Source organism: Haliotis cracherodii, unplaced genomic scaffold (genome assembly GCF_022045235.1).
Source record: "Haliotis cracherodii isolate W230 unplaced genomic scaffold, xgHalCrac1.p SCAF_22, whole genome shotgun sequence".
In the NCBI taxonomy this organism is placed as follows: domain Eukaryota; kingdom Metazoa; phylum Mollusca; class Gastropoda; order Lepetellida; family Haliotidae; genus Haliotis; species Haliotis cracherodii.
This window is the reverse complement of record NW_027266278.1, coordinates 5,670,422-5,696,919: the sequence shown is the minus strand read 5'-3', so window position 1 is coordinate 5,696,919 and position 26,498 is coordinate 5,670,422. Positions and strand designations below refer to the sequence as shown.

The window sequence follows — 26,498 nt, the reverse complement described above, 5'->3', positions numbered from 1 at the left end:
TGTGTAATATGCTAGCCAATGAGAATGGGTTTAACATGTTTATCGGTCAACCAACGAAAATGCTTTATTCATCAAAACATTGAAAACATTAACCAATTATTGGTCAAGACACAAATAACCGGTGTCCCCAGAAATGAATGACAGGTTCAGAAGTCGTGTTGGAGTAACAGAACAACTCTAGCTTCTGTGTGTACATATTTCCTGCAGCTGTTGCATAGTTTCACAGAGTGTGTAGATTACTGTTGTTAATTATAAGCTATGTTATGTATAATTCATGAATGTTGTATTGTCATTTGTAGACGCAATCATTGTTTTAATAACCCTAATGGCATGTTTAACGTTAGTAAATTTCCAAATAAATTAAACAATATGACATTTATTGAAAATCGTTTTCATTCATCAAAATAGTATCGACAGACAAAAAATCATTTTATTATTTTGATTAAGATTCATGGTAACCAAGAAATGTACACTTGCCTTATTCATGCCAAACTAATGTGAAAGTCATATTATAACGATATGTTGTTACAATACATGAATATGCATGCATTAAACTGCACATTTGCACAATATTGTGACATTACTTCCCAGTCTGTTAAACCTGACATAAATAAATAACACAAATACATGTACATAATATCTCAACAGGTATGTTGGTTGGTTGGTTTGTTGTTTAACGCCACACTCAGCAATATTCCAGCTATATGATGGTGGTCTGTAAATAATCAAGTCTGGACCAGACAGTCCAGTGATTAATATCATGAGCATCGATCCACACAATTGGGATCAATGACATGCATCAACCAAGTCAATGAGCTGACCACCTGTTCCCGTTAGTCGCCTTTTACGGCAAGCATAGCCACCTTTTACGGCAAGCATGGGTTGCTGAAGACCTATTCTACCCCGGAATCTTCTCGGGTCTCTGAACAGGTAGGACAGTGTTGGTTTACACAAAAATATACTGCATCCCAAGGGGCACACAATAATATTCATGGTACTGACAGTGCATCAAAATCAGTTATAGGTGTCTGTTACTTCAACCATCAATCATGACCACAGTCCACATGATCATTGATTCATTCCAGGCTCTAAAGTAATTATCTAAACATACAGAACACTACACCATATCATGACCTTACAGGACCCTCATATTGCCTGCAAGGACCCTTGAAATTAATTATTGGGGGTCCCCTGAACCCTCACTTATGCAAGTCAAGGTAAAGAAATGGATCTAATCTGAAAATTCTGTTATCCGCCAGCTGCCATGTTGGATTTCCCATTTGTTAAACAGCAAAGTACATATCCAATATCTTCCCACTGAGCAGAGTACAGTATGCCAAAATGCTGTTTTCTCCAATCTAATAGAACTCAAATCCAAAACATGCTTGTTGTAAGATGCTACTAACGGGATAAGATGGTTAGGCTCGCTGACTTGGTTGATGCATGTCAGCGTATCCCAGTAAATGCTCATGTCAATCACTGGATTGTCTGGTCATGACTCGAGTATTTGCAGCTGCCATCATGTAGCTGTAATATTTGCTGAGTGCGTTGTTAACATGGTTAAACAAGAAACACAAACAAATCTAAAACAAGCTCACTCGGTTATCTGAACTTCCACCTTTCAAAAGGGGCTGCTTCACAATCTAAAAGACCTGTGAAGATCTGGGTTAGAATAGGTTCCGCAACCAATGCTTGCCGTAAAAGGCGACTATGCTAGTCATAAGATGCGACTAACGGGTTGGGTGATCAGGCTCGCTGACTTGGTTGCTGCATGTCATCAATCCCAATTGCGTGGATCAATGCTCATGATGTCAATCACTGGATTCAGACTCGATTGTTTACAGACCGCCGTCATTTAGCTGGAATATTGCTTAGTGCACACGTTAAACAATAAACAAACAACCAAAACAATCTAAAACCTTTTTGGTGTTGAGGTTATAATTAGTTTTGTGTGTGACACGTAGACATCATCTCTGTATTATTCGGGTTATCATGAGCTGTTAGACTAATACATGAGTTCAGATATACTGCCAATCATGTCGAACACACTGTTTTGTCCTTGCCAAAAATAAAAAATATACACCGAAAGGTTGAGTTCCTCATCATAAAGAATTTGACATCCATATATATTCTCTTCCTTATGTGTATCACTTCTAAATGCCTTTTTTGCCAATGCTTTAAGAACACAAATTCTCAAACTTTGATAATATGTAATTATGTTAAATCTGCTTTTGTGAATAAAAAGCAAAGAAATGTGTTGTATCTTATACTGTTGGCAGATTGTATTTCGTCTGTACAAAAAGGCCCGTGGCCAACAAGAACTGAATAAAGTGACGTGAAGTGAAAAAACAAATGCCTTTCAAAGACTTGACTATGTAGCAGCCATAAAATTTCCGAGTCCCGTGATGGGATTCGAACCACAGACCTTCTGATCCGAGGTTGGACGCCTTGTCCACATGCCCAAAGAGGTTAACCCCGTCAAGGTAAGGATATCATCTGTGGGATGACTCCACGCCCTGCTACATACTCCCCCGTCAACAGAAGGCACGTCCCAGGCTGCATAGTAGGGTACTGAGGCTTATTTTGCTCAAATTTAATATGAACGTGCTCAGCCCCACGTTGGGCGCCAATGTAGCAGCCATAAAATTTCCGAGTCCCGTGATGGGATTCGAACCACAGACCTTCTGATCCGAGGTCGGACGCCTTGTCCACATGCCCGAAGAGGTTAACCCCGTCAAGGTAAGGATATCATCTGTGGGATGACTCAACCCCCTGCTAGATAACCCCCCCATCAACAGAAGGCACGTTCCGGGCTGCATAGTAGGGTACTGAGGCTTATTTTGCTCAAATTTAATTTGAACATGCTCAGCCCCACATTGGGCACCAATGTAGCAGCCATAAAATTTCCAGGTCCCGTGATGGGATTCAAACCACAGACCTTCTGATCCGAGGTCGGACGCCTTGTCCACATGACCAAAGCGGTTAACCCCGTCAGCAAGCTGACAAGGTAAGGATGCAATCTGTGGGACGACTCCACGCCCTGCTACAACTACATGCTATGTTCAGTAATTTGACATTGTTTTCATCAGCGGGGAAAGTCGCATGATGCCTGGAGAACAGACTGTGAAGGCCACTGTAGAGCCTGCTGCTGACAGTGGTGAGCTCCAGCTGAAGAAGACCGTATTCCTGGCCTACACTGATGTGACAGCAGCGGCCAGGTAGGACATATACATAGATATTCACCCTCGGCTCGTGTTCCATACTCCAGATCAATGACCTGCTGTTGGCAATTACTCTACAGGATTTTCCAGGCGATATTTTGTTTCATGCTTTGCACAGTTTTTGTAAACCAAGAGCTTGTGTTGTTCGCAATACATCCTCTCAAGGCAAGGGAGTTAACTGACTGAAAGTCCAGTTTCCACCCTTTGCAGAACTAGGCTGCAATTATGGAATTACAATTTGGCTGGACTAACGAGTGTATGGATAGTCCAGTCAAATTCGAGAAACGAAATTGACATTCACTCCAGAAACAACACAGATTTTAACGAGCAGATTTCGGTCTACAACAAGATTTGCAAAAGATATGTACCAAAAATTCAGCGTCGACAGATACTTTCCAAATTTTTTCATGTTTATAATCAATGTGCTCACGTGATTTGATGCACTTCACAATGTAAGTGTTTTATTACACAATAGATCTTGATCACCGATTAGATCATCTCTGACTGGGCGCCGCCATGTTGTTTGAAGCAAATGCAAGTGATATGAGAGGTGGAATCTGATTGGTCTATAGGAGGGACATAGAAGGGACATGACTTGAAATAGCCACTGGTGGCACTACAATTGCGCCCAGAAATTCCAGCCTAGCTCAGCAAGGGTGGAAACTGATCGTTTACAGTCACTTTACCCCCTAGCCTCAGGAAGATGTCAAAATAAGATGCTATTTGTTTAGAATTGCCCCAATCCCTGATCTATATAATTTTTTAAGCACTGTTTAGAAACAACTTCTCAACTCAAATGTTATCTTTTTACAACTTGATCCGCAGGGGCTGTAGCCGAAGGAGGTCATGGGGTACATTAGAATCAAATTTATTTTATAATTTTAAAAGTGACAGTTACTTCTGAATTTTTTTAGTTTCTATTTTTAGAATCTTCAAAGTTAAGGGGTTCAAGCAAATAATTATAAATTAAATTCTTCTTTTTTTCTCTTCTTCTTTTGAGTCTTATTAGTTTTGTTTCTTAATGACAATTTGATAAATTATACTCACTGACAAAAGAAACGCAAAAACCATACACGTTGGTTATTATTTGAAGAATTACTCATATTCAAGAGATATTAGATTGTTCCGATGCGCAGATGTACATACTGGTATGTTGTGTGAATCAATGCTCATGAACGCCTCTCTTGTGATGTCATAGATCCGTAACTCGCGATGCATCATTTGACTCGTGCAGGGTCTGAGTGTAAATTTTGGAAATCGCGTGCAGCATATCATAATAAAAATAAAGACACTGTAGTAACACTTGACTGATTGTTAGTTTTGACATTAAGTGGTACACATTGGAAACATCCCTTCTTAACGTACTTACTTCTTCGCGTTGCTTTTGGCAGTGAGTATATATATATCTACTATAACTCCATTGTTGACATCAGGAGTAATCATTAAGTTTGAGAAATCAGTTTTCGTTTCATTTGTTAATAATGTCATACTTTGAAGTTTACACTGTTTGTTTCATGCTGATTGGCTGAAGGGGTAGTCACGTGATCTGATATTTGGAGTTCACACACCTTGTGAACGGACAAAACAGTTCACACGATGTGAAATTTTTTGTGTGAAATTGATCATATGAACTTTTGCCGGAACTACTTTTCGGGGTGTCCCCGAATTCTCAATCAGTGTTTACGATCAACTCGTTTTTCTATTTTCTTTTTAATACCTGCAAGCTCGGAGGTTCACACAATTTAACCAGCACTTTTAAATCGTTCACACTTCAATGAACCCATCCAAACTGACGTTCAATTCTTAATTATTAGTCATAGTTTTGATAGTTATGATCAGAAATGTGATACACATATACTTGTTTTAATAATATATGCAAAGGGATTGTTATGAATCTGCTGTTCTGATTTTCAAAGCCTTCCAAGTGCTGATTTTCATGGGGTATTAGTCAGCAGAGAGCTGGAGTCACAGGAGACTAAAGTACTTACGGAAATGAAAAAAAACTGTTTTTTCGACCTCAGATCTTAAATAAATGCAGTTAATATACAAAATATGTAAATATTCAAACAACTAAATTAGTAGTAATTGGGCCGTGGCACAAATACAGCGTATCAAATGTTTTTGTGCCTTTTTACACGTAAAAGTGTGTACAAATGTGAATAAAACAGACTGTTGTGAAACAGGGCATAACCAGGTGTAAGTAGATCAAGGTGACCTTTGACACCTTGACGACAGGTGAGAACAGGTGCATAATGCCTATAGTCTGTTTCTGCTATGTCAATTTGAACTAAGTTTTATTTTTGAATGTTGAAAGTGCCGACAAATTACCTCCTGTAAAGTACATTTTGTATTGTTCACTGAGATCAAACTAGCAAATCCAGACTAGTACTTTTCGAGTTGTTTTGGTATTTCGTATTTACAGCTATGTAACACTTTGTGTCGATTTTTAAATTGAGAAAAACAGTTTTTTTTCATTTCCGTGAGTACTTTAATTACAATTTTAGTTACAATAACAGTATGAACAATGAACAATATCTTTAATATAGCTGAGGGTGCCACAGAGAGTCAGTACAACCCTCTGGGCCGTGGGTGAGAGGTCACCTTAGTTTGAGCATCAAACACCTTCTGTCTAACATCTTGCTTCTCTATCTGTTTAACTAAAACTAGAACAGTAAATGAATATGATTGGTTGATACACGATGGCGTGTGCCCTACGGTTATGAATGACTAGACAGAGAGGAATACTTTAATCCTGTTGGACTGACACCAATCTTGTTGGCATATTTACTGGGTGCTTGGAAAGAGATTATGATATCACAACAGACAAGCTTGTATGGAGGCTAAACCTTAATGAGTCTAAATTGAAGTATTTCCTCAATGCTAATCTGATAGGCAATGACAGATTTACTTAAATAAAATAGTTCAGGGAATCTATTAAACTATGTCGACATAACTTTTCTCTTATTGAATATTATGTCTGGCAGATGGGTTATTGTTATACTTGGGCTAGTATTTATCTAAAAGACATAACTGAAACTACTTATTTTTTGTATCTGCATTGTTTCTGGATTTGATTTGAGACCATGATGAACATTAGGGGCGACTATTTGTCTGGAAATCATTATTGAGATAACTATTGATATTCAAAGAAACTATTGAGATAACTATTGATATTCAAAGAAACTATTGTGATAAATATTGATAGTTTTCGGTGTATCATTTTTTATGGATTTCAGAGTTGAATTAAACCTTGGAACTGAAGTTTCCTTTGAATGTGATAGCCATAAGACTTCAAAACACTCGATTTTCCACCCAAGTTTATCACAAACTCCACTTGACTGTCACCCTCAGCCATTTTACTTTAATAAAGACCAGTTGCTAAGCATCAAGGGCAGTTAATCCTCACTCGGCTGCGTTCGTGAGCGTGTTTCAGTGACTCAATCGCATGATATGGTAAATACAATTAAACTATCGATATTCCTAACTGAAATCGATACTTTGATCAGAAACTGATTTAACAATCGATTTATTCACTTTAAGTGCTTTATCGTGACACCCCTATTGAACATGCATTTATCTATTATACGTATGCTCAGAAACCAGTATGTGGCCCCAAGTCTGCAGCAAATATCAGGGAAATTTACCAAATTGGATACATAATCAATCATTGTTGATCTCGAAGCTGAACGTGAAAAGCTTCCCTTGACAATTGTCCGGGTTCTAAGTGGTAAAATTTTCTATTGTTATAAAAGGGGCTTTATTGTCACAAATGGCGGACTTTTGAGCACAGAATATGTTCATAGAGTATGCCAGAGGCATTCTGCATTAAAAGAAATGCATCTGGCTTTTGTTTCTTTTCTTTTTTCCCTCCTCCAACCCTGGACTTTGGGCTGAAAAATCTGTAATCCTAAAAATAAAAAAAGCCTGGCCTTACTTGTATTTTATTGATAACAGGACCAAGAAAAATAAAGAGGCTATAATGCCTAGTTTTACATCATTGAATGCAATGCTAAAGTATAGTGTTAAAATACCTCAGACTTCAGGAAAATATAAACTTTGGAAAAATCTCAATTGTGAACAAAAGTTGTTTTTCTTTATTTGTCTGCCGTGAGCACTTTGGAATCCTAGGTCATCCCTGTGAGGAATTTGCTGACTATTGTCTGTGCGTGTGCTGATTCAGCACTCCTCGCTGGCACACTGACACATTCGATACATGACCATCCATAATGAGTCCAGCTCCCTGCTACCACCAATACCGTAATAACTAGCTTCATTGCTCATGGAGTTTAAGATAACCGAGTTCATGAAAATCATATGTGCACAGGTGCAGATATCACTTCACGCGCATCAGTGCATTGTTTCCGTCATCCGGATGACGTTATTGAGGTCATTTCGAATCTTATTGTGAGTGAGTGAGTATGGTTTTACGCTGCTTTTAGCAATATTCCAGCAATATCACGGCGGGAGACTCCAGAAATGGGCTTCACACATTGTACCCATGTCGGGAATCGAACCCGGGTCTTTGGCGTGACGAGCGAACGCTTTAACCACTAGGCTACCCGACCGCCCGAATCTTATTGTGATGTAAGGTCTGAATGACATCACACTAGAAACGACATCATAGCTGAAGATTGTCAACTTCATTCAACATTTTTGGTTTTTAAGGCGGCGATCGTAATCCATGTTTGTGTCTTGAGGGAACCCCCAAAAGATTAAGAAATAATGGGTATTAAAGAAATTATTATGCTTGCATGTGTGTCATACCCATTGTAAGAGATTTGTGTAAGAATTTATGTTTTACCCTCCCTCTCACACTCATAAAATCAGTATGACACACATGCTCGTATAATAATTGGGGGCACAGGTGGCGCCGTGATTCGCTGTGCAGAGTTGCGTCCCTTGGGCACGCCAGAAACCTATGATTGGGGGTTGGAATCCCGGTTCGCCCCGATTATGTTTCTAGGTTTGTCAGCACCATACCCGTGCTCGTGGGTTTCACCGAAGTGGTAAACGTCTGAGACCTGCATCACTTCTGGCTTTCCTCCCACATTAAGCTGACACGCCGTGATATAACTGGAATACTGTTAAAAGCGGCGTTAAACCCAACTCACTCACTCATATAATCATCTCTATTTATCATCTACTAAGAGGTTCATGTGCCATTTTCAGAGAGGAACATTTTTCACATTTTGCTTTCAGTGTGTAGATCCTTCACATCACAGCACATGATTGATTTATCATTACACACTAGTTACAAACATAAATGTTAAGTTAATTATCATTTCGTGGTTCTTCTGTTATATGGCAAACAGTCGGTTGTGTCCTGAAAATGATCAAACGTTATGATGACATAATGACATAACTTCTGAAGCAAATTAATGTGGTGAATGAATGGAACAAGAGTATTAATAATAGAGTGGAGATGTACTTAATACACTGGATAATCAAGGTGAAGGGGCTCGAAACTTCAAGTATTTGAAATCAGGTGGAGTTCAATAACTTTCATTCAATGGAGGGGGTAAGGTGGCCAAGTTGTCTAAGGTGCCGCATTTCGCTGTGCATAGTTACATCCCTTGGGAAACCTATGATTGTGGGTTTGAATCCCAGTTCGCCCGGATTATGTTTCTAGGTTTGTCAGCACCATACCCGTGCTCGTGGATTTCACCAAAGTGGTAAACGTCTGAGACCTGATACCACTTCGGGCTTGCCTCCCACATTAAGCTGACACGCCGTGATATAACTGGAATACTGTTAAAAGCGACGTTAAACCCAACTCACTCACTCACTCACTCATTCAATCAATCAACGTTATTGAGTCTTGATGATGCATAATGTAACCAGGAAATCTTTTTGAGCGACAATGTCAAGAAATATTGACTAATATAATCCGAATTCCTTCAGTTAAGAAGGCCTATGTAACTTGTGAAAGTCAGGTCAGGTTCGATAGTCAGTCAGTGTCATCTAGGTCAGTGGGTACTATCATGGCTTTGTTGATAACTGTTTCTGGACAATAAGTCTGTCCAAATATTTATGGATTAAATGAAGATTAGTTTTTAGAGACACCACATAGGCAATGTCAACACAGATCAACCTAAATAGTCAATTACCATATTCGACATAATAAGCACCCAGGGCGCTCTCAAAATTAGAAATAGGGGGCTCTTATTAGAATATAATTTTGGTGAAAAACAACAGAGTTGAAAGATCGTAAATTTCATGGTTTATGCTGACAGCCTGAAATGTTTATATACGACAGATATATTTTTCCAGAATTTAATGTCCCATAATTAAGGGTGCATATAACACACGTATTACATTGATCAATCGAAACAGGTGCTAATTGGGATTGTTCATTAGCCAATATATTAGCAAACATCGCCGTCGGTGCTTATTAGAGCGGCGCTTATTACGTCGAATATGGTAAGTGTAAAAGGGTCCAATTCACACAGCCTTAACCCTCTTGATGCCGAGTTTTTTTTCTTACGCACATTTTCCTAAGATCGGAAAAGTGAAGGTTGTGCGAGTATTGCGCTCACGCGGCACTGGATCTACTTCTAGCTATAAAATTACGCAGAGGTGGAGAATATTAAATTTCTTATTTGATGGTGTAAATTTAACTGTAAATATCAAACCGGTTTTTAAAAAAGACACTCCTAAGTGTTGTCCGAGAATTTATTCTGCGTTGAAAAACAGTAAATTTCTCCGCTTTTTATCGTACACCGATAAAAGTACTGTGCGACAATCTTTTTTATTAAGAAGCTTTACGGAAACTGTGAGCGAACAAAATACTGCCTAATATCTGAACGACATAACTACATATCAAATGGAGTTCTATGCGTATGTATAACGACATACATTCAATTCCAAAAATAGCATGCCGTAAATGACGAAAACTGATTTTTCTCTATGACGTCAAAAGGTGACAGAGAGGTTACACACGTACAAAGAAAAGGGGGCATAACTCCGCTATGCTTAGCTCTACTTTGTTGTAACTCAGGTCACTTGGTGAGAATTAGCTGTGAGAACGGACAAAATATTTTCGTGGTGTTTTGTTCAGGAGGAACCAAACTATTCCAACACAAATATCGATATTGAAACTGTACACGTTTAGTTATAAAATATACCCATAAGAAATGATGAAATCGTACTTCATAAAAAGGAGGTAATAGAGAAATGGATGGCCTTATCTAAGCTATAACTTAGTCCTTACATTCCAACATTCTCCTGATTGTGTAAGTGTAATTTGACTAATGTTGCATCATTATTAATGGAGCACAAGCCTTATCACCAAATGTAATGAAATACCCTAAACATAACACGATTCCTTGTGTCGTCATGGCTGGTTTTATGTCTTTGATAACATCGGAAAAAGACGACACTGGTATTTTGATTAATATATATCTCCCCTAATTTTCGTTCATGGTATGGAAAATCTCGATGTGTGGAACGGAATTTGACGCTTTTTCGACACAACATAAAATGACTGCTATCACCAAGTAAATAATGTCTTGAATATGTAAACAATTAGAGAGTTTATCGTGTATCTTAATTGGACAAGACACGCACCTGTTTGGCATCAGCTTACATAATGAAATTCCCAAAAGAATATTTCAAAACAACCAAAATTATATTCAATATTGGACATATACTTGTTCATGATTATATTATTTTTTCTTACACAATAAAAGATGCAAAGAAAGCTCTTTTGGTATAGAATTATCAGGATAATTGTATACGTTTGAACCAACGGGGTACATGGCATGGGTTATATCTTTATACATTTTACAATTCCTGGAGAAATAAAGTAAACTGTTTACTATCCTGTGATCACAATATTGAAAACAAATTGTAACCATTGATTATATAATGCAAAACGAGAGGAATAATTCGTAAATTGTTTGTGACTAACGCGCACCTGGCGAATCGTTAGATATCACTGCATGTTCTCTGTATCCAACGACATAAAAGACAAATCCAAGACCAAGACATTTCAGGAATGTGTGCATATATTTTACCGAAAAATATTATCCATTTTGTTAAAGTAATATATTCAGTTTTAGTTATAAAATAAAATGAAACGGCTATTCATGGACATTGGTTACATGAACTTATAATATTGACTTATTACACATCCCAAGAAATACGTACATGCTGCAGGTACATTTACACTTCACTTCATTTTGAACATTGACAAATATCCAAAGTGAAATTAATTGTGTGATTTTTTTTATAAAAGACATGCAAAATATACATCATAACTGAGACTGTAAACAGCACGATACAGTGATCGTGTGCACTCTCATTCAAGGACCTTCACCTCAAAGAAATTACCAAATATGTACAACAATGTTGACGTATGACATCACTACCTGTGACCCACTTTTACAAAATGGCGTGTACACTTTCAACAGTACGCGGGATTGTACGATGGGACTTTCGTTGATTCAGGGATCGTATAAACATAAATGTGACATGTAAGTAATCAGAAACATTCTGACAATCTATGTACTGTTATTTGTTGTCATAATTTTCATTAAAACAAACGGAAATAGTCAGAAATTCCGATAAATATCGTTGTCGTTGCGCATGATTTTGCGTCAGTCATGGCGTCAACCAGAATGGGTACTTTGACAACTTCTGTTGAAAATATCAAATCATTGCAATGTATCTATTTGAAATTCCCTAATTCTTCCTACGATTCTCTTCCCATGCATATTCTGAAAATGTTGAGCCAATATCTTGAACGAATAGACGATTGGATAGCTCAAAATAGGAGAATATGCTACACTGTGTAAAATCTGAATTTTGCTTTGTTTACATTTCAACCATGTGCAGTTTTTCGAGCACAGCGTTCGTTTTCACACCTAAATTATTTTGCTTAATTTCATCTAGCCACTTTGTATTGGTGACAAAGACCACTGGTCATTTGATTCTGAAATGTATGAGGAATTCAAGGATGTAGGTATCGCAGATAAGTTTGAAATATACTTGATGTTACAGGCGTCTCATAACCGGTGCACCTGAAACGTGATTTTGTAAACACTATCCAATATGGCGGAAAGTTCACTTCGGGGTTCGTGTTTTCGTTTTTTCCAAAACATTCTAAACGATTCTAGGGTTATCGGACACGTTTTGGAATGATCATTGGTGATTTCATAAAAGACAGATACCCGTGATCACTAATATGCTATTTTTGAAATTCATTTCTCCGAGTAAATATGCGAAATTTAGATTTCAAAACATGCTGTAAATAACGCCGTGAGTGGTGATTTAGTAATGTGTAAAAAATGGCGACATTTACGATGTACCTAATTTTCAGAGGTCATGTTCAGTACTTTTGCTTGGCCTAAAATGCCAGTGGATGATATCGCAGAACTGGGAATTTCACACCTTATTTAAAACTGTAAAGTGTAGTTGTGTGGGTGATGTATTTTGATTTTTATTCGACTTCAAAGTGAGGGCTGAAGAGGAGGGACATATATGTCCCTCTGGCATCCAGGGGGTTAACTATCTGTATTGGTTTGTAATTTGCTTGATCAAGTTGGATAGCCAACCAGATCAAGGAGGTCAGACGTCTTAAGTGAAAGTTCACTCACTCATCCCTCAAATCAATTATAGATGCAACCCAGTTGTTCATTAATATTAATGCAGTGCTTGAAATTAAGAATGGAAGTCAAGGGGTTGTTGCATTTGCCCTAATGTTAAAAAAATAGACTCAATGGTAGGGCTGGGACGAGTCCAAATTTACTACCTCAGGTACCCACCCCCTATTACCCGACCCTATCCAGGAACCCGCTGTAGATCTCTAGAGGTAGGTAAAAACTGTCCAATTGCGAAAAGATTGACCGTAGCCCTGGCAAAAATTATTTAGATACACATATAAAACGATCTGGTCATGAATGCACTGAAGTTTACTGCGTGAAGTTGCATCTTCTTTTTCAAACATATAAAAGTCAGAAGGGATGAGTGCATAGTCCTGTGGGTACCGGGGTCCTGCTCAGTACCTACCCGACCCAAGAACCCGAGTTACCCGCCCCAGCCCTACTTAATGGGCCCATAGACTATAAAAAACAAGCAGTAAATCCTCCACAGTTCCTAGCACAATCAGTGTGAGCTGCAGACCTTATAAATGATTTTTTTTCTGATTTCTTTAAGTCGTGCCCTGCTTGGAATCAATATGCGTAAAGAGTACTACAGTCTAGAAGTCCCGGAGATCGCCAATTATAAACCAGCATGCGTGCGAGACGCAGCCCCGGAACCCACTGAACAAAACTTCCAGTCGATCCAAGTTCTCAACTGTAAATATGAACAGGTAAGAGGTCAAGGTCAAGGTCACCCCGAGTCAGTGTCATGAAGATATTAAAGGATGTTTTTTTTTAAACAATCATGATAATAGCTCGCTTTAGGAGCGCATTCATATTTTTCCTTAGAATAGTATATATTTTGTTAAACAGATAAAATCTGAGTACACGAGTGCTGAGTAAGTTAAAAAATGCAAAGTTCTTAATAGTTAATGTTGATACATACCTCCACAATTTCTCTAGTCATATTCTGGAGAGACATTGTATTTGAAGTAATACCTTGATAAGGCCTGTTAATTGGTTTAAAAATACCTTTTGTAAGCCATAAGATATGAGAAAATGTATTTTATATGATTTGATGATCTTTGCACAGGATGCTGAGGAGGTAAACAATTATTTGCTGAATATTATTTCACATTTTAACACTGATTAGGCTTAAAAAAATAAAAGAATTGGATCTCAGGCAATGACTTTTGAAAAAATAGTGTGGGCGGGCGGTGTGGTTTTTTCTTTTGGGCTTGTTCAAACTAGTATGTAACCAAATAAACAGTGGTGTACCATCAACCTAGGGAAGGACCACCCATAAACAAACATACAAACTCCTATTGCTGCCATGACCACAACACGAGATGCGCAGTTAAGCAGTGTGCATGTAAAGGGAAGTAACTGGGTGCGATATTGGATCGCATTGTTTTTCAGTTTTAGGATTTTAATTAAAAAAATTGAAAATGGAAATAAAAAACGAAAGCGGTAGACCTTATGATATGTGGCCAGTGCCTGAGAACCAAGACTATTTTTTTTGTAGCCTTTTTTTTCAGTTTTATTTGGAACTTGTCTCAATAACATCTCTGTAGAAAGTAATCAATACTAAGTCACAGAGCCAATTAAAGTTGGTCAACTGTCACTCACTCACTCACTCACAAACAATTTCTTTTAGGATTCTGTAGATTATTTCATGATGGCTTGTGTCTCATGTTGCTTTTAGTTGATGCTAATTATTTTATGAGCAGTTAGCTTTTATGATTTTGTTGTGAAACTTATTTCAGATAAGTATCATCTTCCTGAGGCAAGGGAGTTAACTGACTGTTCCGGTCCAGTTTCAACCCTTGCCGAACTAGGCTGGAATATTTTGGGCTCGATCATCGTGTCACCAGTGGCTATTGTGATTTATGTGACTTCTATGTCCCTCCTATTGACCAATCAGATTCCATCTCTCATATCACTTGCATTTGCTTCAAGTAAAATGATGTCGCCTAGTGAAGACGATCTGATCGTTAATCAAGAACTGTGTTGTAATAAAACGAGTCTTACTTCGCAAAGTGCATCAAATCACGTTAGCACCTTGATCGTGTTGATTAAAAACATGAAATATTTGGAAATTCATGTTGACACCGAGTTGACAGTACACATGCATAGACTCGTTAGTCCAGCCAAAACGTAATTCCATAATTTCAGCCTGGTTCGGCCAGGGTGGAAACTGGACTTTTATAGTCAGTTAATTCCCTTGCGTCAGGAAGATGACTAAGGCTAGACCAGTTCTGTTTCTTGTTTTACCAATTTTCTAGGTCAACGTTGTTGGAGGGGATGGGGTGCTGGGTGGGGTGGGTGGGGCTGGGTGGGGTGGGTGGAGGGAATGCCAGACAACAGTGGATTGATTTAAACATGGTTGTCATTATTGAGAAGCCAAAATTGATAATGAATAGAGATTTCACTGTACGTCATGTTCTTTCCAAACTGAGCAGTCTGTTACAACCCTCACAAGACATTATTTCTCCTGCCAGACTGCAAGAAAATCTAAGCAACACAAAGTTATTGGTCTGATATTAAACTTGTGTATTTTTCAGTCTGGTAGGTTCAGGCTTGCAATTATTGAATTATATTATTTTTCACTATTTTTCACTGAACTAACAATAACACAAAATGCACTTTTTTTTCTGGTATCACAGTTTTCTCTTTGACAACAGTCTGCCTACTTTTGCATGATATTATTTATGTTATTGCACTCTTTCAATATTTCAGTTTCCTGTACAGTTAAACCCACTTAACATTAATTTGATGCACTGTACAACATGATGCAACACTGATGTTCAAGTAGAATCCTGGCTTGCTATGTATTATCCTATATATCATCTTTCCTTTCATTTCTACGAATAACTTGATATACTATCAATGATTCCTACTTCAAGCTCACATGGTTTAACTGTTTATTGTAGAGTACAGTACAGGAAACTACGGTTCTAACAAACTCAAAGGGACCACTAATTTTAGTTCATTTTTACCGCAGTTCATTAAAAGCAGGTATACAGCATATATACAGCAAATGCAGCTGACCAAAAATTTATTCTTTATATCCGTCAGTTTGTTATAAGCGTGTTCGTTATAGATGTAGTGTAGTGTAGTTAAACAGTGTATTAATTTTGAGGTCTCACCTCATCCTCGGTCATCCAGGGCTCTGTTCCACATAGCCGTCTTTACCCTAAGACATTACTCCCATACTTTAACATAGACTTACATCACTTTGTGTAACAGGTCCCATGGCAGTTTGTACACTGTGTGCCTACATATTCCTGCTATATGGTAAAAATACATAGAAAAGACCTTGAATAATGGTAATTATATATTTACCAGTTTTATGATTTTGGGGTGCAGGGGTTGCCCAGTTGTCTAAGGTGCATCAGTTTGGGGTTATATCCCCCATCAAACTGACACACCGTTAAACCCAGCTCACTGACTCACTCACTCACTATGGTTATGGTGGTAAAAGAACCTGAATAACCCATAGTTGAATCGCCACGTGTTCAACAGCTAAGAAAAGTCACAAGTGGAATTTCTATATTTATGTGACTTTAAGTTTTACTTTTATCACATGAATGTCACATGATTGTCACTTGATTGTCATATGATTGTCACACGCTGCTATTTTTCCAGTTCTCTGTGGTAGTCGTCAACACTCACCTGCCCGGTGACAAGTGTCACTATGTTGCCAGGAAAATAATGAACCTCTGCATAGAAGGGTGAGTGAGATCTTAGTGATCAAATCTCTGTATAGAAGGGTGAGTGAGATCTTAGTGATCAAACCTCTGTATAGAAGGGTGAGTGAGATCTTAGTGATCAAATCTCTGTATCGAAGGGTGAGTGAGATCTTGGTGATCAAATCTCTGTATGGAAGGGTGAGTGAGATCTTGGTGATCAAATATCTGTATAGAAGGGTGAGTGAGATCTTAGTGATCAAATCTCTGTATAGAAGGGTGAGTGAGATCTTAGTGATCAAACCTCTGTATAGAAGGGTGAGTGAGATCTTAGTGATCAAACCTATGTATAGAAGGGTGAGTGAGATCTTGGTGATCAAATCTCTGTATAGAAGGGTGAGTGAGATCTTAGTGATCAAATCTCTGTATCGAAGGGTGAGTGAGATCTTGGTGATCAAATCTCTGTATGGAAGGGTGAGTGAGATCTTGGTGATCAAATATCTGTATAGAAGGGTGAGTGAGATCTTAGTGATCAAATCTCTGTATGGAAGAGTGAGTGAGATCTTAGTGATCAAATCTCTGTATGGAAGAGTGAGTGAGATCTTAGTGATCAAACCTCTGTATAGAAGGGTGAGTGAGATCTTAGTGATCAAATCTCGGTATAGAAGGGTGAGTGAGATCTTAATGATCAAATCTCTGTATGGAAGGGTGAGTGAGATCATGCCAGTGCCAAGCATGCTGACTTGGTTCGTGCATGTGATCCTATCCCAATTGTGTGGATCGATGCTCATAATATCAATCACTGGATTGTCTGGTCCAGATTCAATTATTTACAGACCGCTATCATAAAGCTGGAATAGTGCTGAGTGCGGCGTTAAACAAACAAACAACATATCACTTGCTCGCTCAATATTGACCAAATGCACTTGCCGGATAATGGTATATTATATATGATAGTAAATTGTCAATTGTTTGTTTCAGTAAAGTTGAGAAGATGATACTTCTGACCAGCCTCCATGTTGACATAGAACACAACCCAGACCACGCCATGCTGGAGAATACATTCAACACATCACCGGGTAAGTGCAGCCTCCATGTTATCATAGAACACAACCCAGACCATGCCGTAGTGGAGAATACATTCAACACATCACCAGGTAAGTGCAGCCGCCATGTTGACATAGAACACAACCCAGACCACGCCATGCTGGAGAATACATTCAACACATCACCGGGTAAGTGCAGCCGCCATGTTGACATAGAACACAACCCAGACCACGCCATGCTGGAGAATACATTCAACACATCACCAGGTAAGTGCAGCCGCCATGTTGACATAGAACACAACCCAGACCACGCCATGCTAGAGAATACATTCAACACATCACCAGGTAAGTGCAGCCTCCATGTTATCATAGAACACAACCCAGACCACGCCATGCTAGAGAATACATTCAACACATCACCGGGTAAGTGCAGCCTCCATGTTGACATAGAACACAACCCAGACCACGCCATGCTGGAGAATACATTCAACACATCACCGGGTAAGTGCAGCCGCCATGTTGACATAGAACACAACCCAGACCACGCCATGCTGGAGAATACATTCAACACATCACCGGGTAAGTGCAGCCGCCATGTTGACATAGAACACAACCCAGACCACGCCATGCTAGAGAATACATTCAACACATCACCGGGTAAGTGCAGCCTCCATGTTATCATAGAACACAACCCAGACCACGCCATGCTAGAGAATACATTCAACACATCACCGGGTAAGTGCAGCCTCCATGTTGACATAGAACACAACCCAGACCACGCCATGCTGGAGAATACATTCAACACATCACCAGGTAAGTGAAGCCTTCAAGTTGACATAGAACACAACCCAGACCACGCCTTGCTGGAGAATACATTCAACACATCACCAGGTAAGAAAACCAATATGATTGCGTATCAAATAAAATACCTTTGAAATTTGTATGCTGATTCGCTGAAGCTTCGTTGAAATAAGAATTGTTAACTTGGGAAAAGAAATCGTTTACATCTCAGTGTTACACACGCCATGTTCAGGGTGAAAAAAATATTGGACACATGATTGTCACGTGATGTATGTTGTGATTGGTGATTGGCTGGATTTTGGTGGTCTGGCTCTTTTGGTATACCAAATATGATAAATAATGTCATTTGATGCCAAATTGTCAATAAATGACAAAATATAGACAATAAGTTAAAAGTAACATTTTCAATGTTATCACAAATTCACAAGTCAGTATTTACCTTTTTCTTAATTGAAAACAAAACATTGAAAGTTTATTTGGCTTAAAAACATCACAGTGTGTTTCTTTGACCTTCATCAAGAACCAGGATTGTTTGTGTTGTAGTGACGTCTCATTCCTCATTAAAAACATCACAGTGTGTTTCTTTGACCTTCATCAAGAACCAGGATTGTTTGTGTTGTAGTGACGTCTCATTCCTCATTAAAAACATCACAGTGTGTTTCTTTGACCTTCATCATGAACCAGGATTCTTTGTGTTGTAGTGACGTCTCATTCCTCATTAAAAACATCAGTGTGTTGCTTTGACCTTCATCATGAACCAGGATTGTTTGTGTTGTAGTGACGTCTCATCCCCCCATTCCTGGCCACACGAAGATCTGCGATCCATTCCTCAGTACCATGATACAGATGATACAGGTAAACTTTGTTGTGATACATTCAACTCCCAACATTCAAGAGTTTGAATCCTTTCAAAAGGTCATCTCTGCTTGACAGAGCTTTTGCCAAAGCTTGACATTGATTCTGAAACATCTCAAGCTTTATTCAGGGAAGTGACAAGAATCCTTGGAATTGAAAAGGAATGTCTGTTTTCCAAGCTTTCCAGTACACAAGGCAGTCCTACCTCAGTATCATGGTATGGGAGTTATGCACTAAGATCACTTGTGGATTTAGTCCAAGGCCCTGTTCCACAAAGCAATCTTAGCACTAAGGTGATCGTAACTCCCATACTTTAACACTGGCTTATGATAGTCGTAGCGCTAAGATCGCTTTATGGAACGGGACCCAGGACATTTTCCATCTTGTACAAGTGTAGGAAGGAAAATATCTTGAACATGCAGTTTTGTTAGCTCAACTGGTTTAACAGAGGTATTGTAATGTCTGCCGGACTTGAGTGAAGAGTGAGTTTCTGTTGTACAACTGTGCCCAACTCACTGACTGTAATCATGAACGTTGTGAATGAAAACAAATTAATTCGGTGTTTTTCAGAGAGATTTTGTTTTGTTGTTGTTTTACTACATACTTACTACATTTTGCTAAGAAATAATTACCAGACATTCCACTGATTATTTTTGTGTGTTGTATAACGCCATGGTCAGCAATATTCCAGCGATATGACGGCGGTCTGTAAATAATCAAGTCTGGACCAGACAATCCAGTGGTTGATATCATGAGCATCAATCCACACAACTGTGATATGATGACTTGCATGAACCAAGCCTGACCACCTGATCCCTTTAGTCGCCTCTTGCGACAAGCATGGATTGCTGAAGACCTATTCTAACGCAGATCATCACGGGTCTAATCCAGTGATTGACATCATGAGCATCGATCCACACAATTAGGATACGATGAAATCAAGACTCAAGTTGTTAACATTTATTATGATGCATTGATCCATTGTTTGTTTGTTGTTTAACAATCAGCAACATTCCAACTCTATGAAGGTGGCCTATAATTACTTGAATCTGGACCAAACAATCCAGTGATCGATATGAGCAACGTCCGTGACATTTCAGATAGAGGGGATGGCCTGCAACTGTCTCATCAGTCCTGGCTACAGGGTCACGTCAGGAAAAGCCAACACCGAGGACGGAACTCACCAGGTACATCCAAACCATCCTCTAGAGCCAGGGCTCTTTTATAGGTGGTCCTCCCAATCAACACATGTTCCGTTATTCAGTATAGTGTAAGTTTTGATCTTTATTTAACCTTTGCACTTTCCTCTCTCTGTAAGCCTATCCTCAGACTTCTGAACAATGTTTGTTTGTTTGGTGTTTAACGCCGCACTCAGCAATATTCAAGCTATATGACGGCAGTCTGTAAGTAATCGAGTCTGGACCAGACAATCCAATGATTGACATCATGAGCATCGATTCACGCAATTGACATTCATCAACCAAGTCAGCGAGCCTGACCACCAAATCCCTTTAGTCGCCTTTTACGACAAGCATAGTCACCTTTTATGGCAAGTATGGGTTGCTGAAGACCTATTCTACCCCGGATCTTCACGGGCTCTTATCCTCAGAAACCTCCAGACCAATGAAGCTGAAACTTCATATTATTTTTCCCTCCAATACATTTTGGTGTCAGCTGTCAGGATGCAGTGGTGGGGAGTTCAAATCCTAGAACATCAGTGAATAGTGTAATTATTGGAAATAAGAGAAATTTATGGGCTGGGACGAGTCCAAATTTACTACCCGGGTACCCACCACCCTATTACCCAACCCTACCCGGGTACCTGCTGTAGATATTTAGAGATGGGTACAAACTGTCCGATATGGAAAAGTTTGACCGTAGTCCTGGCAAAATGTATTTAGATACACGTGTAAAACAATCTGGTCATGCATACACTGAAGTTTACTGCATGAAGTTTTATCTTTATTCAAACATATAAAAGTCAGAAGGAATGGGTGCATTGTCAGAAAGAAATGGGAACATTAGTGACTTGTAATGTAACCATAGACTTTTAGATAAGTTTTGTCATTAAACAATATATCATGTGACCAACCACGGGTCTAGGTAGTCCTGTGGGTACCCGAGCCCTACTCAGGACCCACCCGACCCGAGTTACCCATCTCAGCCCTATTGAGGAATACTTACTCCTTCATCAGGTGAACATGATAAAGAAGCTGACATACATAAATTTCTCTTCCATTGTGTCTTTGTTTTCAGATGATCTGTCTGTTCCAACACACACTGGAGGAGCTCACCAACCTCCGCTTTGACAGACAGCTGAGTCTTAACATGGTGACTGATCAAATTTATATTTGTAATTTTATTTGTAAGAAAAGCCAAAGAATAAATGCATAGAGACTCTAGATATATCAGGGAGGCACTTAGTCTAATCATGAAACGTTGTGGTGAATTATGACAAATAAACTTGTACATGGTTGTTTTCGTCACTGACGTTGGGATGATCATTTTAAAAGTTATTTCTGCGCCTGTAATTATAGACGTTGTAAACCAGAATGTTTTAGCCTCAAAGCATATCAGTTGAATTTTGATGAAGATGTTTAGAGATAGATAGGGTTATTAAAAAAATTGTGAAGAATTTTCAAAAAGGAACTAACATGTTCTTTACATATTTCAGCTGTATCGAGATTCCCCCGACAACGAAGACGACATGGTTTCCCTGATGTATGTCTGAATGACGTTACCTTGAGCTTGTCATGTCATGGGATCTATTCGGATGATGATGATGATGACGACGACTGATGATGATGATGATGATGATGATGATGATGACGACGACTGATGATGATGATGATGATGACATTTGTGTGGTCTACAACTGATGACCTGTGGATCCTGTCTTTCCAAGTACAGCACATCATCACTACTGCCCTGGCCCCGTTCCACAAAGCGATCGTAGCTCTAAGGCAATCGCAACTCCCATACTTAACATAGACTTACGACCATCGTAGTGCTACGATCGCTTTGTGGAACAGGTTCCTTGTTTGTATGTTCCTCCATCACCCATGACTACATACAACCACTTCGCAGTGTAGTAGCGTATTTGTCTGTATTTAGTCAGCTAATAAAATGAGTCCACACTGTGCATGAACGTTGTGCAAACCCAACCATTGCCAGACATTGAAACAATGTTGATAGCCTCAAGGCACAAGTTGCACAAGATATATTGACGTTTGTGCGATGTAATCTAAGCGCTCATTGGCCTGTAGTGGCTGCACAGCAAAGTGTCTGCATGCATTCACGGGTGGAGGAATGTTATGTATACGAAACCTGTAAAGTATGGACGATGAGTACAGCAGTGGACTGTTATTTCGGATTGATCTCCGACCTCTTTATGGAAGATTGTTTGTTTGTTTGTTTGTTGTTTGTAGGTGTACCAAACATATCTTTTACAACGACAGTTTTCAAATTCTGACTAATAAGAAGAGGTGAGGTGAGGTGAGGTGAAATGGGGTTTAACGTCGCGTCCAAGATTATTGCACTTATATAGCGACGTGCATGCACATGTGTGTGGCTGCTTGTACTAGTCCGGACTGATGTCGGTTTATAGTGCTAGCCCACTGAGATACCATGCCGCAGTTTAACATGAATACCCCACTCAGACACAGTATACTGACTCCGAACCAACTAGTCTTTGTCTTAGCCCCTTAATGCCAAGCGCTAGACAGGGTAACAACAAGTACCATCTTTTAACGTCTTTCGGTATGACGCGGCTGGGGATCGAACCCTGGACCTTCTGCTCTCCGGGCGGATGTTCTCCACGGAGGTGGTTGACTAATAACAAGATCTGTGGTCATTCTCCATCAGAGATGTAAAGCAGTTTGTGAGGACACATAAACAGCATCAAGCTTCACTGGTACTTCTTCAGAAAATTGATCTGTCTATAATGGGGTTTAACTTCCCATCCCGATTACTTCATGTCTATAGCGATGAGCAAGCACATTTGTGTTTGGCTGCTTGTCCGGACAAATAGCAGTTTAAGTTTTAACATGAATACCCCACTCAGTAAACTGACTCGGAGACGACCAGTCCCTTAATGTTGAAGGGGGCGGTCGGGTAGCCTAGTGGTTAAAGCGTTCGCTCGTCACACCGAAGACCCGGGTTCGATTCCCAACATGGGTACAATGTGTGAAGCCCATTTCTGGTGTCCCCCGCCGTGATATTGCTGGAATATTGCTGAAAGCGGCGTAAAACCATACTCACTCACTCACTTAATGCTGAACAACACGTACCATCTTTTAACATCATTTAGTATGACACAGCTGGGTCTTGGCAGACAATCTATCCACTGTTTGTTTGTTTGTTTGTTGTTTAATGCCACACTCAGCAATATTCCAGCTATGTGACAGTGGTTTGTATATAATTGAGTCTGGACCAGACGATTCGTGCAATTGTGATACGATGACATGCATCAACCAGGTCAGAAAGCCTCACCACCCAGTCCCGTTAGTCGCCTATTAATCTATCCACAAGACAATGTCATTGTAACTATTACTAGTTGTCAGTACATTCAGATCACAGTTGCTCCTGGGTTTTTTTAACATAGAGAGTTTCCTCCCAGTGGAAATTGTTTGTCACAAAAATATTTGTGATGCATCGCCTCCCAGGGATCGTCTTCCCAAGTACAAGGTCCAACAATTATCACAGAATCAGAACAAGGATGTTTGTTTTCTATATGTTTATTGTTTTACCGTTCTGCATATGAAAACAAACAACTAGAGTGTGAACAACCTCATGAAAGTATGCATAACAGATGAGTCCATCAACAACCCCAACGTAGGCCAGAAGAACGAAACTGTACACAATGTTAGAATTTTCTGGGGTAGCGTAATAAATTTGCATATACATCAGCGTTGTAGTCATGTATTGGCTAAATTGTACATGTAGAGAAAACTGAACTGATATTTCATTTAAGCCCCTTAAGGTCACTGTAAAGAAATAAAATAATGATCCTGGTATACCTGCATCATGTATTTTTGCATACTAGTGAGTGAGTGAGTGAGTGAGTGAGTGAGTGAGTTGGTTTTAGGCTAAAAAAGATAATAGTCTTGGTTCTCAGGCACCGACCACATCATCATAAAGTCTGCCGCTCCTCCGTTTTTATTTCCATTTTCCAAAAAGTTAAAAACTAATACTTAAAAACACAATGTGAGCACACAGTTACCTCCCTTTACATGGGCACTACTTTACTGCGCATCTCGTGTTATGGTCATGGCAGTAATAGGAGTTTGTATGCTTGTTTATGTAGGGAGGCCTTTTCCCAGGTTGATGGTACACAACTGTTTATTTGGTCACATACTAGTTTGAACAAGCAACAACAAAAAAAACAGTCTGCCCTCACTATATTTTCAAAACTCATTGCCTGAGAACCAATTCTTTTATTTTTTTTAAGCCTTAGCAATATTCCAGCAGTATCACGGTGCGAACGCCAGAAATGGGCTTCACACATTGTAGCCATGAGGAAATCGAACCCAGGCCTTTGTTGAGACTAGCAAACATTTTGAAGAACCAATCAAGCATTTCATACAATGGGAATCAAACTTTCATGAAAATGAGTGATCACCATAACCCCACTAGGCTACCTCACGACATTCTTTACAGCAGTTCCAGATCATCCCATGAGCCGGTGGAAGAAGTGTTTAATAGGACAAATTACAGTGCTATCATTTTGACGATAGTGAGGCTGACATTCATGCTCTCTGGGTATGACACACAATCACGAGGGTCTCTGTGGGTTGGTCGTCCCTCCTTCGTGGTGTCACCTGATGTCAGGAGCTGCCATTGTGAACACCAGATCCCCGTTTGGCCAGCTCTCACTCACACTCCAAGCTGGCAGACGATGCTGAGTGAGTGAGTGAGTGAGTATGGTTTTATGTTGCTTTAAGCAATATTCCAGCAATTTTACGGCGGGGGACACCAGAAATGGACTTCACACATTGTATCCATGTCGGGAATCGAACCCGGGGCTTCGGCGTCCCAAGCGAACGATCTAACCACAAGGCTATCCCATCAACCTTGTAGAGGATGCTGTGAGTGGTTTTTTTTTACTTTAATGCAACAAATGACCTATAAATAGTTCAGCAGCAACACAATTGAACATTTTAGGATTGAGACCAAATATACTGTGTAACATTTGAGAGGGATACTTGGCTATTTCACACTGCTACGTAACTGGAGGACAGCAATTGGTGTACTTGGATTTTGTCCTTACTCTCATTAGCCCTACATGAAGAGTGAGTGAGTTGGGTTTAATGCCACTTTTAACATTATTCCAGTTATATCACGGGGTGTCAGCTTAATGTGGGAGGAAAGCCCAAAGTGATGCAGGTCTCAGATGTTTACCACTTTGGTGAAACCCACGAGCACAGGTATGGTGCTTACAAACCAAGAAACATAAAATTTGAACCCTCAATCATAGGTTTCTGGTATGCCCAAGGGACGCAACTCTGCACAGCGAATCGCAGCACCCATCACTAAGAACCAATCACATACATTCTGGTTATTTGGGGTAGAATTGGTCCTCAGCAACCCATGCTTGCTGGAAAAGGCGACTATGCTTGTCGTAAGAGGCGTGTAACGGGATCAGGTGGTCAGGCTCGCTAACTTGGTTGATGCACGACATTGTATCCCAATTGCATGGATCAATGCTCATGATGTCAATCACTGGACTGTCTGGTCCAGACTCGATTATTTACAGACCGCCATCATATAGCTGGAATATTGCTGAGTATGGCGTTGAATATCCCTATCAAATATTGAGTAGCACATTTTTGGAAAAACTTTCACGCCAAAATCAAGATATCACTCAACCACAGAAAATAATGCGCTGTGAAATATTGATGACAACAATGCTTTTAGCTTTGGTGATACCATATTCGCCATAATAAACGTCTAGGATCAGAAAATTGACAAAGGAAGATGCTTATTTCAACCATCAGCATGGTGAGCGGAACCATTAATCACCAGGCTACCCCACTGCCCCTGTACATTAATAGAATTGAAGGACATCAGATACACATGTCTCCTATGGAGCTGTTACGCAGCATGTCTTCAACAACTAGATTCATGACTTCGGTTGATAGAAAGTGATCATGTGATATGTAACTGGTTCTCGGGTCATGACAGTTCAGAGTGAGTGAGTATGATTTTACGCCGCTTTTAGCAATATTCCAGCAATATCACGGCGGGGGACACCAGAAATGGGCTTCACACATTGTACGGGAATCGAACCCGGGTCTTTGGTGTGAT

The 26,498-nt window shown here is 39.5% G+C and overlaps 1 protein-coding gene across 1 annotated transcript; it reads left to right on the top strand.

Annotated features, from left to right (window-relative positions):
* The first annotated feature begins 133 nt into the window (after positions 1–133).
* On the top strand, positions 134–22,004 carry LOC139471204 (uncharacterized). Its single transcript, XM_071253490.1, has 9 exons — positions 134–227; positions 3,090–3,218; positions 13,377–13,533; positions 16,451–16,536; positions 17,473–17,570; positions 19,117–19,193; positions 20,294–20,380; positions 21,450–21,524; positions 21,868–22,004. Exons 2-9 carry the CDS (start codon positions 3,103–3,105, stop codon positions 21,922–21,924), a joined length of 753 nt encoding a protein of 250 aa, XP_071109591.1. The 5' UTR covers positions 134–227; positions 3,090–3,102; the 3' UTR covers positions 21,925–22,004.
* The last annotated feature ends 4,494 nt before the right edge of the window (positions 22,005–26,498 follow it).

Bases quoted from the DNA above. Each gene is read 5' to 3' on its own strand.
- LOC139471204 (XM_071253490.1), top strand. From the start codon at position 3,103: ATGATGCCTGGAGAACAGACTGTGAAGGCCACTGTAGAGCCTGCTGCT. The intron at 19,194-20,293 runs GTAAACTTTGTT...GTGACATTTCAG, and splicing joins CCATGATACAGATGATACAG to ATAGAGGGGATGGCCTGCAA. The intron at 20,381-21,449 runs GTACATCCAAAC...CTTTGTTTTCAG, and splicing joins CCGAGGACGGAACTCACCAG to ATGATCTGTCTGTTCCAACA.